Source organism: Chiloscyllium punctatum, chromosome 10, assembly GCF_047496795.1.
Source record: "Chiloscyllium punctatum isolate Juve2018m chromosome 10, sChiPun1.3, whole genome shotgun sequence".
NCBI lineage: Eukaryota > Metazoa > Chordata > Chondrichthyes > Orectolobiformes > Hemiscylliidae > Chiloscyllium > Chiloscyllium punctatum.
The window spans coordinates 22,448,535-22,466,363 of NC_092748.1; the positions used below are offsets into that span (position 1 = coordinate 22,448,535).

Here is a 17,829-nt window from a genome sequence, read left to right on the forward strand (position 1 = left end):
CACAGTCCAAAGATGTTTGGTGATTTGGCCAAGCTAAATTGCCCAGGTGTTTAGGGATGTGTAGGTTAGGTGCATTAGTCAAGGGTAAAATGCAGAGTAATAGAGTAGGGGAATGTGCCCAAGTGGATACTCTTCAGAGGGTCAGCGTGGATTTGTTGGGCTAAATGCACTGCTTCCACACTGTAGGGATTCTGTGAAGGGTGCTAAATTCCTTCTTAACCATCCTGTGATGCAACTTTCAAAGAACTATGTAGCTGAATACCAACCCCAGGTTTCTTCAGCAACAGTACAGTTGTTGAGGAAACAAAATATGTTGCAAAGGATTCAATGGACAAAATAAAAGGAAGTGCCAGGAATTGAGGGCAAAACAACAACATGGGAGCAGGCTGACAATCAACATAAGAGAATCTGAAGTCTCATGCATATAATTCATAACAAGGATAGTAACAGGATGGGGACAATTCAGAACCAAGAAAAAGAATGAACGAACGAACGAAAGAATGAACGAACGAAAGAACGAGTCAGTCAGTCGAAACAGCATGAGCACTTTACACCTGACTTTACGAAGAAAGTGCTGCCAAGTGAAAGAGGAGAAAGCTGAAATATAGGATGAGTTAAAAATTGAAAACAAAAAGCTGGTATGAGGAAAATTGATTGATCACCAGGACCAATGGCACGCAAAAGGTTGCTGACTGAAGTCAGACTGGTGATAATTTTCTAATCTCCACAGATACAGGGTTGAAAAGACCCAAGGACAGCAGAAGAACGGCTTTGTTCAAAAGTGGTGCAGGGATAATCCTAGTATTGACAGGGGCAATTATTTCAGTGACTGGGAAACTTTTCTGAATAAAAATCTAGAATAATACAGATCACGATTAGGGATCAGGACAGTCAATTGGAAACAATACTGATTGCAGGTTGAAAAGGGGAGCTCAGTGACAGCTTCTATGACGGGACAGGGAAAATAAAAGCAAAGGACAGACTTCTGTTTGCCAAAAATGGTCACGTGGGGGGGGGGGGGGGGAGAAATGGAGTGAAGGAGATCAAACCTCCAGACAGAATGATGTAATCTCATGTTCATGATTGTATCCCAAGATACTGTGGATGGCAAGGAGGTAATAGCTGGGGCATTAAGAGATATCTTTGTACCCTTTTATCCTCAGGTGAAGATCCAGAGGACTGGAAAATGGCCAAAGTTGTTCCTTTGTTTGAAGAGGAAAATAGAGAACATGACGTCAGTAGTGGGGAAGCTAGTGGACAAGATAGAGAAGATGTATTCACTTTGCAAGTGAATGGACTTGATGGTGATAGGCTACTTAAGGTTGAGTTTTGAAATGTGGAGGAGGCACTGTTGGACTAGGGTGGACCAAGTCACAAGACACATGATATCAGGTTATAGTCCAACAGGTTCACTTGAAATCACAAGCTTTTGAAGCACTTCCCCTTCATCAGGTGGAGGGTCAGACTTCACTTGACAAAGGAGTAATGCTCCAATAGCTTGTGACTTCAAATAAACATATTGGACTATAACTTGATATCATAGGACGACATTTTTTTGAGGTAGCGACAAGAATGATTGATGAGGAAAGGGCAGTGGATATTGCCTACTCTGACTTCAGTAAAGCATCATGGCAGGCTGAGACAAAAGGTAGAGTCTCGTGACCCGGAGTGTATGGCTCGATGGATACAGAACTGGCCTGGTCATAGAAGACAGTATTGGTGGAAGGGTGCTTTTTTGAATGGAGATTAGTGTTGGGACCTCACTTGTTGGTAATATATTAAAGTGGTAGAAAAACAAAGTGTAGGTGGCCTGATTAGTAAGTTTGCGAACAACATCAAAACTGAAGGAGTTGCAGATAATGATGAGGTTTGCCAAAGGACACAGCAGATTGCAGATTTGGGCAGAGTTATAGCAGATGGAGTTCAATTTGGACAAATGCAGGGTGATGCATTTTGGATGATCAAATTCAGGAGCAAACAATACAATAAATGGCAAAATACTTAGCAGCATTGACATACAGAGGGATCGGATTGTACAGGGGTCCACAAATCCCTTGAAGTGGCAACACAGGTTGCTAGGATGGTCAAGGCAGTATGCTTGCCTTCATCAGCCAGGGTACTGAATATAAAAAAGGGTGGTGGGTGCCTGGAATGCACTGCCAGTGGAAGTGGTGGAAGCAGGTACGTTAGAAACATTCAGGGTGTATCCTGTTGTTCACCTTCCATTTGTATCGGAGGGACAGAAATAAGTAGCGGGGCGATGTAAGAATTAAGCATCAGCACAGGCTTGGTGGGCTGAAAGGCCTGTTCCTGTGCTGTATTCTCTTACTTTCACTTAAACACCCTTACCAACAAAACTTAATAGCCCTTGCTTCATTTAACCCTGTTTACTTTCCCTGAATCAATCCCCAACCCAAAACAATATACTACCCAAATTGTAAGAGCACCTAAGATTTGTGTAACCACTACTTGCATAACACTTCAATCCTCACGCTCTTACCTCTTCTGTAAGAAAGGAAGTTGATGGTTCCTCCTCTTCCTGTTTTACATCTAACTCCTGCTTCTTCTCTTTCTTCTTTTTCTTCTTTGGTGGTGGCTCAGCTTCTTCAACGGGTTCTTGAAATAAAGTACATAATTATGATTCCATCCAGAGTGCAGCACTGGTCCATTGATTTCTGAACTCAGACCGGTCAGGAACAGGAGGATCCACATGGTATGGAGTAACTCACCATGCATTTGACTGACAGAAAAATCAAAAAGCCAAAACATTCCAAACAAAGACCTGGAAGCTCCTAAACCTTGGGGCAACTCAGCTTATAAAAACAGACCTGTAAACCTGAAGAAATTCAAATCAGGAAAGCTGATGAGGACAACGAGTAGCTGAACCAAAGAAGGAAATAGACAATACAAAAACAAAATACTGCAGATACTGGAATTCTGAATTACAAAAGAGAAAATGGTGAAAATCCTCAGCATGTCGAGCAACATTGGTACAGAGGAAATGGGTTCACATTTCAGGTCAATTGCCTTTCATCAGCATTGGAAAATGTTAAGAAAAGTAATAGTTTTAAAGTACAATGGAAGGGAAAGTGAATGATAGCATGAAAAACAAAGACGGGGGATCAATAATTGACTTGGGACAATCAGACGATGCCTTGAGGAAATGCATTCTTTGGAAAATGCAAAGTTACGAAGAGTCACCATACAAAAATCAAAATAAATAAACAGGAATAAAAGGTTACAAACTGAAATTGTTGAATTCAATGTCCAGCCCAGAAGGCTCTGAAATACTGATTCAAAGGATACAATACTGTTCCTTGAGAAAACACTAAACTTCAGTGACACCAAAGCTGGAGTTTGAGAATTAAAATGAAAGGTTATGGAAAGCATAGGGTCACACTTGCAAGCTAAATTTACCTGATGTAAAGGGTGGCAGGATCACAAACAGCAAATGATACATGATACAACTCAGTGGCACAAGCAATTTGCCATTTCACCTGTAAGATGTGACTGGGTTTTCCAATAGTGAGCAGGTAAGGCAATTGTAGCGACTCTTATGTTTCTGTTGGAAGGTGCCATGAAAAGGGTGGAGGCTGTTGAAATGAAGCCGGGAACTGACCAGTGTTGGAGGACGCACTTCCTTCAGAAGGTGCGTTTAGTGGTAGCAAAGAGAGCTAGTGGAAATACTGGAGAATGATGTACTGAATAAGGAGACAGCTTGGGAGGAAGATGAGGTCAAGGAAACACTACTGTGAGCTTTTAGAGGAGAAGGAAAAAGAGCTAAGTGGAACAGACACAGTCAGGACCTTATCAACTTTGATTAGGGGTGATGTCCCTTCAAACAAGAAATCAATGCCAGTATGGAAGATCTCATATGTCAATGTAGGATCCTCAGAACGAGAGTGAGGGGATTAAGTGCAAAGAAAGTAGCTACAGATTCATAAAGGATTTTGACAGATAGCCAATTCTGAGATATGTGAGTGAGACAAGCCGAAGAAGAGGACAGTTCAACTCGGAGGATGGGAAGGAAAGGGAAAAGATTGACAGGAAAGAGTGAAAATGAGAAGTCAAGTAGTTGAAACTTTAGTTCAGAAAATGGCAACAACAGTATACCAGAGAGGAAATAAAGGAAGGAACCTAGGGAGAACTAGAATGAAGAATGCTCCACATATTCCAAAGTTAAACACAGAAACCTTAGTGAAAAATGTGAACGGAGTCAAAGTTCAACACAAGAGCACAATCAACCAAATTGAGGGAAAGGATGATGGATGAGAAATGGAAAACTTACCAGTTGTGCAAAATACAAGAGAATACTCTTTCAAAACTCAACTAATCAAGCAGAAGTGAGGGAAATAAGTGGCAAAAATTAGTGTCAGTAAAATTTGTTTAATCTGTTCTGAGATATGCTTCTCAAAGTGATCCAGAAGATAAAATGCCTTGCACTCCCACAGCCAAGAAGCTATGCAGTCAGACAGCCTGAACGATGCACATTTATCTTGAACAAGCAACACGAGTATGCAAAAACCTTATTTGCCCTACTTGGTAACAGGAGGGAAGAATCAGATTAAAAGCCTTGCAGAAAGCAGTAAAGAGATGTGCACAGCAACAAGTAACAGTTCATGTTGAAATTAAGAATTAAGACTATGAGACATTCTCATTGCAGACAGCAATCTTAATCCCCATCCTCACTTGAAGTATCATACAAACTGAAACGATTATTTGAACCAGTTCAGGATCCAAAAAGACTAAATATACTGAAGTGGTTAATAACCCAAAAGCAGAGTTCCAAACAAAAACTAACCTGTCATAGCAGGCTCTGAAAGCCGGGCCTTTTTTTTGGATTTCACTTCTTTCTGTTCTCCCTCATTATCCACTTCCTCAAACTTCCTTTTCTTTGAGGCTGAAGGGAGAGTCGAGTCTCCAGATGGGTCATAGGTTTTGACCTCACTGAACAGAAAAAATAAATTAGAATAGTACAAAACATTTACTTCCTTTCCATCCAACTCTCAACAATTTTCATCCGGAAGGTATTGATTATTTCTGGGATACATGCTTCGTACTCAGAACCCTTTGTATCTTATAAGGAGTTCTAAGCCACGCAAGACCTAGACAGGTAGTGTTGACCTTCGAGCAGAAATTCTGTTCTCATTCAGTATCCACACAGATTTTACAAGTGACTCAAACATATTGAACAGTTTCAAATTCAACTTCTACCCTGATTATGATCAACTGACTTAGCAGACACAGATATTGCTTTGGACCACCTGGTCTGGAGAGTTGGGTGCCAAAACAAAACGTGCATGTTACTGTTGAGGCCATTGTCGAAGATTTCAAACACACGTCTCTTTCATATTAGTAACATTAAAAAGAAGTTAATCTCCAGAAATAAGTATTACTTCCAAATCTTGTGACTGAAACATTGGAGGAGGAATCCTTTGAGGGTGCGATCAAGATGGCAGATACGGCAGCGCATTAGATGCTACCCAAATGGACTTTAGCAAGGCCTCTGATAAGGTTCTGCATGGTAGACTGGTTAGTAAAGATAGATCACATGGGACCCAGGGAGAGCTAACCAAGCGCATACAAAATTGGCTTGACAGCAGGTGACATGGTGGTGGTGGAGGGTTGCTGTTGAACTGAAGGCCTGTGGCGTTCCAAGGACTGGTACTGGGTCCATGATTTGGATGAGAATTTAGGAGCCACTGTTGGTAAATTTGTGGATGACATCAAAATTGATAGTTACGGCATACACTGAAGGTAACTTAATATTTGATCAACTGGGTCAATGGGCCTAGCAGTGGCAGATGCAGTTTAACTTATATAAAATTGTGAGGTGTTGCACTTTGCTTTACACAATTAATGATAGGGTTCTGGGGAATGTTGTTGAATAGACACCTAGGGGTTCAGGTACGTAGTTCCTTGGAAGTGGAGTTGTAGATAGACAGGTTGGTGAAGGCAACATTTGGCACACTTGCCATCATTTGTCAGTGCATCGAATACAGGGGTTAGGACATCATGAAGCAGATGCACAGATGGTTGGTGAGGCCACTTTTGGAGTACTGTGTACAGTTCTGGTCACCCTGCTATAGATAGGATACTAAATTGGAAGGGGTGCAGGAACAATCCACCAAGATATTATCTGCACTGGAGGGTTTGAGGTATAAGGAGAGACTGGATAAGCTGAGATTTTTTTTTCCTTGCAGTATAGGAGATGAGGGAGGTTTGTAAAATCATTAGGAGCACAGTTAAGGTGAATAGTAAAGGTCTTTTCCTTAGGGTGGGAGGTCAAAACTAGAGGGCATAACTAAGGAGAGAGTGAAGCTTTAAAAAAGGACCCAAAGGGCAACTTTTTCCACACAGTGTAGTTCACATATCAACTGAACTGCCAGAGGAAGTGGTAAATACATGTAACAGTTACAATATTTTTTTAAAAATTGGATTGGTACATGAATTAGAAAGGGTTTGAGGGATATGGGCCAAACACAGGCAAGTAGGACTAGTTTAGTATGGAAAATACAGTCAGCACGGAGGGTCTGCTTCCATGTTGTATAACTATGCTTCTAACTGGGCAACAGGGAATGCAGACAAGATCTGCATGAAGGCCAAAGTGAGGACTGCAGGTGCTGGAGATTAGAGTTGAGTGTGGGGTGTGGATTCCTGATGAAGGGCTTTTGCCCGAAACGTCGATTTTCCTGCTCCTTGGATGCTGCCTGACCTGCTGTACATTTCCAGCACCACACTAAGACTTCCACGAAGTCACCTGGTTTTAAAAAAATTTTCAATTTCTCCATTTCCCAAGAAGTACCTTCCCTTCAGAATAGGATTCTACAAAATCTAACAAATTTTAAAATTGTTATTTAGGACACCTACCTCTTGTGCTGGTATTTATCAAATTGTGCACGGGCCTTTCCTGTACCACTGATCCTTCTCATCTACAAATCAAAAGTGAAAGTAAAGGTTAAAACAAACACTTTAGGGAAGTACAGATGACAAAGACAAATAATCCACAAGTTAACAGTTACTGGTATCTCAGGCCAGGTATTTCTGAATAAACATGCTACACAAGGGTCTCACTGACTTGGACATTCCAGCAGTTACTTACCCCCTTTTCCTCCAAGTGTCTTATGCGGATTTCCAGCTTAGCTCTGTTTTCCACACCCATTTCTGCATTTGTGTCCTCACCCAGAGCATCATATCGAATTGCTAAAGCGGACTTCGCTGCTAACATCCTGGAGATCTATTGGGAGACAAATACAGAAATTTTGTTCTGTAAGCTACTAATGGTCGGTGAAACATTTTCTCACTTCTCAAATCCACCAAATTACTCTAGGTCAAAGATAGCATGGCAAATGTTAATATATCTATGCAGGATATATTGACAGACATCTTGAAGTACAATCCCCCTCAACTAGCACACCTCTTTTCCTCCCTTGGGCGTTCAATTCTTCACTTCTCTCTGCTCTTCAAAGTTGTTGGCACTTAAAGAGTCTGTACCCCAACATCTTCTGATGGAAATACCTACTATTCACATCTGAACCAGAAAAGTGTTTACAGCCTTTTAGACATTGAACTCTCAGGTAACAATATTTTTTTCTTGATATTGAGTATAGATAATTGCACAGGAACCATGGCTGATCCTCTCTGCTCTAACTCAGCGGCACTGAAGACAGTTGCTTCACCAAGATGTTCCAGCATTAAAATCCTGGGTGAAGCCAACATTTTCGATTTTGACATGACAGCATGCAGAATTATCTGAATCATGTGCTGTGTTAATTCCAACCATACTGCTCAAAATTATTGTGTTTTAAAAACTGTTAAGAGGGAAACCTTCATCAACTGGACATTTAACCCCAAACTAACCAACTCCCCATACAGTCATGAAAAGGAAGGAATAGCTACACTGTCTCAGAAAATTCTGTTCACCATCTACAGCATAATAGAATACTTACCAATCACCTGGGTAAGAACAGACACACGACAGAATCAACTCAGAGAAAGTAGCTTGCTTCACAAGCTAAATACCGAACCTCCCGCAACACACAGGTTACAGACTTCAATTACAAACTGCACTCAAGTAGTTGACCATGAAGGAAAACAGCAATATTTATCTCAAGGTGTCATGCTGATTCACAAACTGAAACAGTAAAGTTATGAGATGGAAAAGCCTTAACTCCCCAGGATATACACAGTGCTGACAAGTAAATTGCATTCACATTCTTCAAGCGTCAGGTAATAAATGCCAGTGGTACCCCCAGCCCCTGTGAACAGACGGATCAGTTCTGGGTGCGGTTGGACTGGTAAAATTTGGACAGGTTTCAACTGGGGAGCATTGCAATAAATATCTTCAAGCAATACTTGGTATCAGGGAAGGTTGTGGAAGAATTAAAACAAAAATGGCAAGGGGTTGGGAACCAAAACATGGAGATCGAAGAGAAGAAAACAAAGATGTAAACAAAAGATAGAATAAGAAATAGGAAAAGCAAGCAGGGAGGTCAAGGGCAAGAATCAAACGGGACCTCAGTGCAAAATAATGCAAAAGGGTCTAAGAATGTTAAAAAGAGTCTTAAGGACTTGTGCCTTAATGCACCTTGATAGTGAAATGAGTCAAGTACAGGAGCAGAGATGTCATGCTGCAGTGTACAGGGACTTGGAGACCACTTCTAGAGTATTCTGGACTCCTTATCCAAGGGTGGATGTTCTGACTAAGGAGCGAGCGCAATGAAATTTTACGAGACTGAATCCTGGGGTGGCAGGACTAACATCTGAAGAGAGACTGGATCAGTTAGGACTATATTCAGTTTAGAAGAATGCAGAGAATCTCAAAAACTTATAAAATTGTAAACAGGTCTAGATAGGATAAGTACACCCAATGACCAGGAAGCACAGAACCAGAGGTCACAGTCTAAGAATGTGTGTTGGGCCATTTATGACTGAGGGGGCAAGGAAAAATTTCTTCACCCAAGTGTTGACAGCCTGTGAAATTCAGTACCACAGAAAGCAGTTGAGGCCAAACATTTGAATGTTTGTTTTCAAGAATGAGTTACATTCAAGCTAAAGGGATCAAGAATATGGGGAGAAAGGGGGTAACAGGGTACAGAGTTGGGCAATCAATCATGGAACTTCGAAGGGCCAAAATGACCGACTCCCACTCCTCATTTTTTTTTCACAATTCCAAAGGCTCTGACACAGCTAAATGGACAGTGTTCTGACTGTATTCCATAGCACAACTAATCAAAAAAGCACACGTGCAAGCTCAAAGATGCTATAGGATAGCTGTGTAGGAAATATGAAAATCATTTTACTAGAACAGACTGGGAGTGCAGAGGAAATTCACTTACATCTAGTTTCTGTTGTATCAGACCAGACAACATTTCATGTTGACAGTGGACCTGAAACAAGAAATGCTAGTTTTTCCCACAAATTCACAACAGTATATTTACAGCACCTTACCTTGCCTTTGTTCTTTGGTGTGGTCTGCCCAACCAATGACGCATGGTAAATTAAACCATATTTTGGAGTATCTCTTCTTGTTTTCAGGGCTCTAAATAGTGCCTTTTCTGCACCCAGGATCTGCACAGTGGATGCAGGATGCTTTGCCAGATTCAACAGAGAACCTTGGAGGAGGAAAATCAGATATCATGGTACAGAACAAGGTCAGCTTATGCACGGAAACCAAACTGGCTCTTTGCAGAGCAATCCAGACTGCTCAATTATTTTATTCTATTCCCACAGTCCTGAAAGTTTAATTCATTCAACAACTCATCCAATTTCTTTTTGAAATCACTGACACTCAGTTCCATCACATGCATTCACAATCAGCAAGTTCCACGTCATTACTACTCGCAGTGTTGTTTCTCTTGTCCTCCTCTCAAACTCATGACCTTGAGCCTTTAAACCACTACAATTAATAGTAACAGCTCATCTTTGTCTGCCTTGTCTAAAGCGGTTATGATTGAGCTCTTCAAATAAATTTCCCCTCAAACTCCATTATTCCAAGAAGTCTAACCTTCTTCAACTAATCCTTGGGGTTAAAATCCCGAAACCAAAAGCCACTTTAATACCTCTGCACTTTTTCCTAGTGCCCCACGCTCTCCCAAGATTGTCACGACCAAAACTAAGTGCAATATTCCAAGTGTGATCTAATCAGTTTAATAGAGGTTCAACCTAAATTCCCCACTTTTGTACTCAATATTGCTACTCATGAAGTCAATAATTTGTTATGCTTCACTAATTCCACTCATTGTATCCTGCCATCTTTGAAGATCTATATACATGAACCCCCAGATCACACTGCTCCTGCATAGTTTAGAAGTGCCACTAAATTCATATGGTCTCTCCTTAACCCTTCTGTCAAAATGCATCACCTACTCCTTTTCTATACCATCACCAAAGCCCCATGATCAATATCCTAGGCATTGCCATTAATCAGAAACCAATCTTGACTAGCCAGATGACTGACTTCAAGAGCAAGCCATTGCTCAGAATTCTGTAGCAACTAACTAACCTCCTGAATGAGCCTATCCACCACCAACAGGCACAAGTCAGGAGTGTGATAGAATACACTCCACTTGCCTGGAAGCATGCAGCTCCAAAAACACTCGAAGTTTCACACATCCAAGACAACACAGTCTGCATGACTATCACCATGTCCACTTCCTCCACATGCATGCAGCCACCCTGATGTTCTGTGTATGCTAAGAGCAGCATAGCCTTCCGTTTCCAAACATCACAGTCACACATGGGGCTCAAAGGCTCATGTAGCTGGTAAGAAAATGAAAGCAAATGCTGTCCACGATCACTTCTGTCTCGAAGCACATGGGCAGCAAATACTTGGGAACACCATCAACTCCACGTTTCCCTCCCAGCTATGCGCCATCCTAATTTGAAGTTTGACAGTTTCTTCACTGGGTTAAAACCTTGCATCTCCTGACAGCATTGTGGATGTGTGTATCTATATTAAACGACTGCAATGATTCAAGGTGGTAGCACACCATCTTCTCAAGGCCAATTAGGGATAAAAATAGCTACTGGCTAAGAAAACAAAATTTCCACATCCCTTGACTGAAAGGAGTTTAAAAGAATATAACCTAGTACATTTAAGCCCCAGCCCTGGTCATTTGATTGCCATATGTCAGTAATGACAGATTACCATACCACATGCTTAAGACTGAATATATGGCTCCATTCATTCAATTTGTCACGTATACAACATGTATGTATGAAGCACTCTTACTTGACCACATGTTCAACTGTCTTTCTGGGCGCAGGTTTTACACATTTGCCATTTCTCTCTTCTAATTTTAAAAACCTTACATTATTTAGTTTTATTGTTCTTTAGACAGTGCAAGAGAAACGTGCAATTGTTAGTCTACTTGCTTCCATTCTGTGCATTTTCAAATTGTTTTCGGTACTGCATTTTCCACCCAAAACTTGCGCTCTGCTTCAAAATGCCTTGGTCTACATATTAACTATCTTTCCTCCCATCTTCATCTATATTCCCACAAGCAGCAAATATATTCATTAGTGGATAAATTTGCATTTGCTCATTTTTCCCCACATAGGTACTCCTTACTGTAGATAATGATGGTTATAATATCATTCTGAACCTATACTTGTTAATGCAGCAGGTACTTTCCCAAGTAAATCAGAATAGTATTGCCAGTATTATAGGTACAAATAGGAGTGGAACTGCAGAGGCAGCAACCACAAAGCATCTTACCTGCGTGTGCTATCAGTCTGGCTCCAACCAGCTCTCCAACCATCACAGTCAAGTTGGGTGCAATAGCCATCATTCGGTTTTTCAGGTAGTCATAGAGCTGTGCACGGTACTCTGAGATCTGCACGACCTTGAAGGGATGGGATGAATGCAATGTCACATGCAGTTGAACTGCACAATAAACTCTATTTAATACATAGCATTAAAAATACAAAATCACCGAAAATCTGACCGAAATGAAACTATGAGAGATATAGTACCATAGATTTGCACTGAATCTCAGTCTCAAGCCCAGTTCCTAGAGAGAACCGATTCACATCAGAAACCTGAAATGTTGGGACTCTTAATCTGAAAGCATTACCAATAGGAAGGAAATGAAGACCATTAACAGCCTATGACCTGTAGAAGAGAACTGCAAGATAAGGAAAGCTGTAGACAGAAGGTGACCATTACACAGATAGAAATGGAAAAGAGAAGGCAGAGACAGAAAGAGGAACAAGGGATTTTGAGAGATCAAACATACCACAAAAGTGGCTTAAGCAACATGGGGGTAATAAAACAGAACTAGAAGCTCCTGCAACAATGACGTACGCATGACCTAAAATGTACTGAATTCTAAAAAATGCATTTAGCACAAAGTAGACAGCCAGATGTGAGCCTGGTTAAAAGGAAACTGTACTATTAGAACTGACGTGACCCCAATGAGGGGGGATTCTTAAATATTGGGTGTTAGACCTGACTGGAGTCCTGGGATGGAATATAGATTTTACCAAAAAGGGGCCAAACAAATTAAGTGGAGATCCTGCACATCAGAGGCAGACCTAGAAAGACTGAAGTTGGACACTCTGTCACATCTGTTCAGGGAATGATGTGGGTTTTCATGGTTAACAAAGCTGCATCTTTGCTGAATTGATGTTTTAAACTAAAAAGTAGTCTACTGCTTGTAGCACCAATTCCTGTGTAATCTTTAATGATTCTGATTTGTACAAAGCTACAGAAAGTGAAATCTTGATGAAAAGTTCTTTACTTGGGAGTCATTCATTAAAATTAATTTCAGTTTATGGCTTTCCTACTGCAACCTTTAGAGCAAATGATATGAGCTGTTAAATGCCAACTTTGAAATTTCAAATGAAATAGCTTTCATCCCACCCTATCTTTTGAGTGTGAAATGGATTCTTAATCATCTTTTAAGCTTTGTTTCAAAGTTGTTAAAGTGACCAATACAGGAGATCCAAAAAGGAACCATTCTGAAGCCAGTGAAAAACTTCAACACTGAACAGTTTCATGGTAATACACAAATCCAGGTTCAGTAAAATATATCCGCTCATAACTGACCTGAAAATGTGTTGCTGGAAAAGCGCAGCAGGTCAGGCAGCATCCAAGGAGCAGGAGAACCGATGTTTCGGGCATGAAGGGCTCATGCCCGAAACGTCGATTCTCCTGCTCCTTGGATGCTGCCTGACCTGCTGCGCTTTTCCAGCAACACATTTTCAGCTCTGATCTCCAGCATCTGCAGTCCTCACTTTCTCCAGCTCATACCTCATGCAGGGCTGCTTACAATTGAAAAGGGGGAAAATAAAATGCAGTTCCAATATATTTTATTTGAGATATAATAATAGGAAATTACTTCAGAAGAACTACATAAGCCATGACGCCGTGATACCACGCAAGAAGAGGGAGCTACCTCAAAGCCTTGAAGTTGACCAACATCTACACTCAGGAAATATGAAAGCTTCCGAAACAAAGTCACTTAACAAAGAGTCTAGGGACAATGCATGAATTCAGACATTAAGATTTTGTCTGCAATTTCAGGATAAAGGACGAAGGCAGGGATGAGATGAAATTTCTTTAAAGAGGTATGAATCTCCCAAACTTTCTACTAGAGGCTATCAGTGTTTCATTCAAAACATGGGTATGGGGAGCAAACAGGTTTTTCGACTCTCAAGCAATATGGAAAGCAGGTGCAAGGCAGGAACAGAGAGCAATGACTAAACTGAAAAGTAATTTTGTGTGGTTGCATGATTTACTGCAACATTATGTTCAATGCCCTCAAAAAGGTAAACAGCTGCAAAACATTTACATTTTAATCACATTAATTAAAATTGTCACACAAGGCCAGGCCTCAAACAATTGTCAGTGAAGATTCAGCTTCAGTAGGTGTAAAGCAAAATAGAAAAAATTATAACAAGGTTTTCAGCATGTCATGATACGACAATACAGACTTACTCCAGAAACATCCTGACATCTGCATAAAGCACTGTTGTAAACATATGCAGTGTGGAGGTACAAATACAGCACCTTACAAGGGTGCTCCTATCAGAGTAGTCATGCAATCCAGCACTGACAGCCTCAGATGAGGTAGTGACTGAAAACCTTCAGCATTTAATCAGCATGAGTGACAAAGTCATCATCATCACTGCTGCCAGTGCTGGACAGGGACTCTGGTCACATCCCTGAAAGGAAAAAAACATTTAAAAAATAGATGTATCATGAGAGATAAATAATCACAGCATTTAGCAGAATAAAGGTTACCATTCATGAACAGATTGATGCTACCCACTGGAAGACTGTTTTGTGTAAAATGAATTTCGCCAACTCTCAGTTTGCAAATCACAAAGTAGACCCCAAATGAAGCTATTAGGCAAAGCTGAAAATTCTTGTCATTCAAAAAGAAATTTCAACACAACATCAGAGGGTTCAACAAAATAATCAGCATCCACCAACCTGATCACAAAGGTGTATAATGTGCTCGATGTCTTCCTCAGATACTTCTGTCCCCATGGATATTTCAGCTGCAACCTTCACTGCATTTTCTATCTCCTCTGGCAAAATGTCCGAAAGATCTGTGGTAGCAGTGTTGGTTCTGTCACCTGTTAAGTGATGAGCACAAAGGACTAAAAATCAACTCACTTCATACTAGCAAACTATAATGAATTCTGTCATGACTAATTCACTTAAAGCATTGTGCTTCTTTAAGATTCCCTACCACGAAGGCTGTGGCTATTCAGCCGCTGGTAATGTTCAAAAAATAGCAACTATTGGGAATTAAGAGTTGAGGCCAAAGGTCAGCCATCACCTTTATTAAAACTGACTGGGATATAGGTGTTGCCCGGGTGAATGCACCATTAATACTGATCGACAGTTAACAATCAGGCTTTGTAACATACGAGACCAGACAAGTTAACGCTGATTGGTCAGAGAGTCAATCTATTTGATTTAAAATGTAACATTTGGTTGTTAACTGTCAACCAGCATTAAATGGATATATTCTCTATGGCTATGCCTTCAAGGCCTCTTGCCAATCAGTGCTCTCCTCTCAGTATAAATGTTAATTCTCTCCTTCAATTGTATTCTTGCATAAATTTCTAACGTGCAACGCCAGAAGTGTTGACGTCTTTTTCTTCCCAATCAATGTTCCAAGTTATAGCCTATTCACTATCAATAAATTTGTACTTGGCAGTAGTAAAGTGGTGCAGGTCATCCCATGTACTGTACTACGTAGCAGTGAAGTGCAGGATGTGACAATAGATAATAAGGGCAGGAGTAGGCCATTAGATTAGATTAGATGACATTACATTACGTGTGGAAACAGGCCCTTCGGCCCAACAAGTCCACACCGACCCGCCGAAGCGCAACCCACCCATACATTTACCCCTTACCTAACACTACGGGCAATTTAGCATGGCCAATTCACCTGACCTGCACATCTTTGGACTGTGGGAGGAAACCGGAGCACCCAGAGGAAACCCACGCAGACACGGGGAGAATGTGCAAACTCCACACAGTCAGTTGCCTGAGGGGGGAAATGAACCCGGGTCTCTGGTGCGGTGAGGCAGCAGTGCTAACCACTGTGCCACCTTGCCACCATTCTGCCCTTCGAACCTGCACCACCAAGTGGTGTCAAGTTAATGAGAACTTCCTGATTAGAATGAAACCATCGAGGAGGAAAATACAATTTTAAGCAAGTTGTTTTGTTGTGGATCCTTTCAACAGGAGAAAAGTGTAGCTCATTTCTTGCCCTTTTTCCTCTTCAATGAAATCCATCATGGCTAAGCTTGTAAGTCAAGTTCACTTAGAGCACATTATTTCTAGATCCTTCATAAAGGAACAAATACCAATCGGTCTTATATGCACAATGAAACAGCATTCAAAGGTCTTGGGGATACAGAATTCCATGGATTTATATCTCAACCCAAGCCACGACCCCTTAATGTGAGTGCAATCTCTGGTTTATCATCTTCAAGGAAACTAGAGCTATCTTACCAAAATCCTTCCACAATGATTATAATTTTCATTCTGCTCAGCTGCCAATTTGCAGGAGAATCGACATTTCAAGCATAAAAGCCCTTCTTCAGGAAAGGGAATAAAGCCCTTTTTCCGAAAGAAGGGCTTATGCCCGAAACATCAATTCTCCTGCTCCTTGGATGCTGCCTGACCTGCTGCGCTTTTCCAGCAACACATTTTTCAGCTCTGATCTCCAGTCCTCACTTTCTCCTCAGCTGCCAATTTGTCAGGTATTTCCACTACTTCATTTTTATTCCTCAAAGGTTTGATTTCCAGATTCTAAGAAACATCGGCCTATCTGACATTCATGGAATGACAACTACCTCATTGTTACCCTCCAATCTTCTTGCGAGGCTACCATAATATATACTTTCTGATTCACATGCAAGTGACTTTGTAGCAACATTCCATAGTCTCTCAGCAAAGGGAAAGTATTTTGCTTTCCTCTTCTTTTCCTGCCAGAATGAATGTCACAATTCTTCATGTACTATTTGCCTGCCACACGTGTACATTCATACGCAAGCACTTTGCATTCCAACTGCTTATCTTCCTTACCTTCATGCTCAAGCATATCTGGATATAAAACACTTGGTCTGCTCATCTAAAGGGCTGCCGCTTCAGCATTTTTACTTGCTATACCTCAATGATTACAGTTTTTCAATCCAGTAAACAGCTGCTCAATTTCATGTGTTCTGTCATTAGTCAATATGTATCACTCCTATCAGCCATAAATTTTTAAATTTCGTTGACACAAAAGCTTTTTCAAAATCCAATTATGATTCTCTTATCCTCTACGTTAATTAAAAACTCAAAACTGGCGCAGCATAGTGGCTCAATAAATAGTACTGCAGTCTCAGTGCCAGGGACCCTGATTTGATTCCAGCCTTGGGCAACTGTGTGGAGTCTGCACATTCACCTTGTGTCTGCGTGGGCTTCCTCCCCCAGTCCAAGGAAGGGCAGGTGAGGTAGATTGGCCATTAGAAATGCAGGGATTTTGTTTTGGGGGTGGGGGTGGGGTGGTGGCGAGTCGAATGCTGGCGGTGTGGATTCGATGAGTTGAATGGCCTGTTTACCGCGTAGGAATTCTAAAATCTAATAATGGTCACAGGTTTATATTCTAATTCAATTACACTTTTTTTTGGAAGTGTCCTATTAGCACAGTTCCTGATATTAGTTCCAATCTTCTTCCAGGAACTAAAAATAAATTGGAAGGAGGACGATTTTAGGGGGATAAGAACCAATCTAGTGCCGGTAAATAAGAACTTAAATGAAGGTTGCAGTGCTGTGGTATTGTCATTGTAGTAGTGACCCAGAATACTCTGGGAACATGGGTTCAATTCCCACTGTGGCAGATGGTGAAATTTGACATTTGTTTTCAAACAATGATCAAAGAAGCATTAGTTTAGGTATAATTAGTGTATATCATGAGACAAAGGCAGAACAAAGCAAGAACTGAGCTTTTGGTTAAGGAAAAGCAGGAAGCATATGTAATTTATCGACAAGAGACACCGATAGAATCCTTAGAAGAGTATAAGAGGAAATAGGAGTACACTTAAGGGGGAAAATCAGAAGAGCAAAAAGGGGACATGAGATAGCTTTGGGATATAGAATTAAGGAGAATCCAAAGGGTTTTTATAAATACATTAAGGGTAACCAGCAAGAGAATAGGGCCCTTCAAAAGAATCAGCAAGGCAGCCTTGCATGGAGCCGGAAATGGGAGAGATATTAAACAAGTATTTTGTTTCAGCACTTACTGTGAAAGAGGACATGGAAGATATAGAATATGGGAAAGGAAATAGTGACATCTTGAAAATGTTGCTGGTGAAGGG

The 17,829-nt window shown here is 40.9% G+C and overlaps 1 protein-coding gene and 1 non-coding gene across 2 annotated transcripts in view; both read right to left on the minus strand.

The window, feature by feature from the left end:
* The window catches only part of nop58 (NOP58 ribonucleoprotein homolog (yeast)), a 32,209-nt gene that overhangs the window by 1,261 nt on the left and 13,119 nt on the right, over positions 1–17,829 (minus strand). The window contains exons 8-14 of the mRNA XM_072578671.1: positions 14,441–14,586; positions 11,720–11,846; positions 9,451–9,614; positions 7,103–7,237; positions 6,871–6,932; positions 4,802–4,947; positions 2,501–2,616 (exon numbers count right to left, since the gene is read on the minus strand). Of these exons, the coding sequence (XP_072434772.1) occupies positions 2,501–2,616; positions 4,802–4,947; positions 6,871–6,932; positions 7,103–7,237; positions 9,451–9,614; positions 11,720–11,846; positions 14,441–14,586 (896 nt within the window). The remainder of the gene's footprint in view (positions 1–2,500; positions 2,617–4,801; positions 4,948–6,870; positions 6,933–7,102; positions 7,238–9,450; positions 9,615–11,719; positions 11,847–14,440; positions 14,587–17,829) is intronic.
* On the minus strand, positions 14,058–14,141 carry LOC140482541 (small nucleolar RNA SNORD11B). Its single transcript, XR_011961743.1, has one exon. It is a non-coding gene; the product is annotated as a small nucleolar RNA SNORD11B (small nucleolar RNA).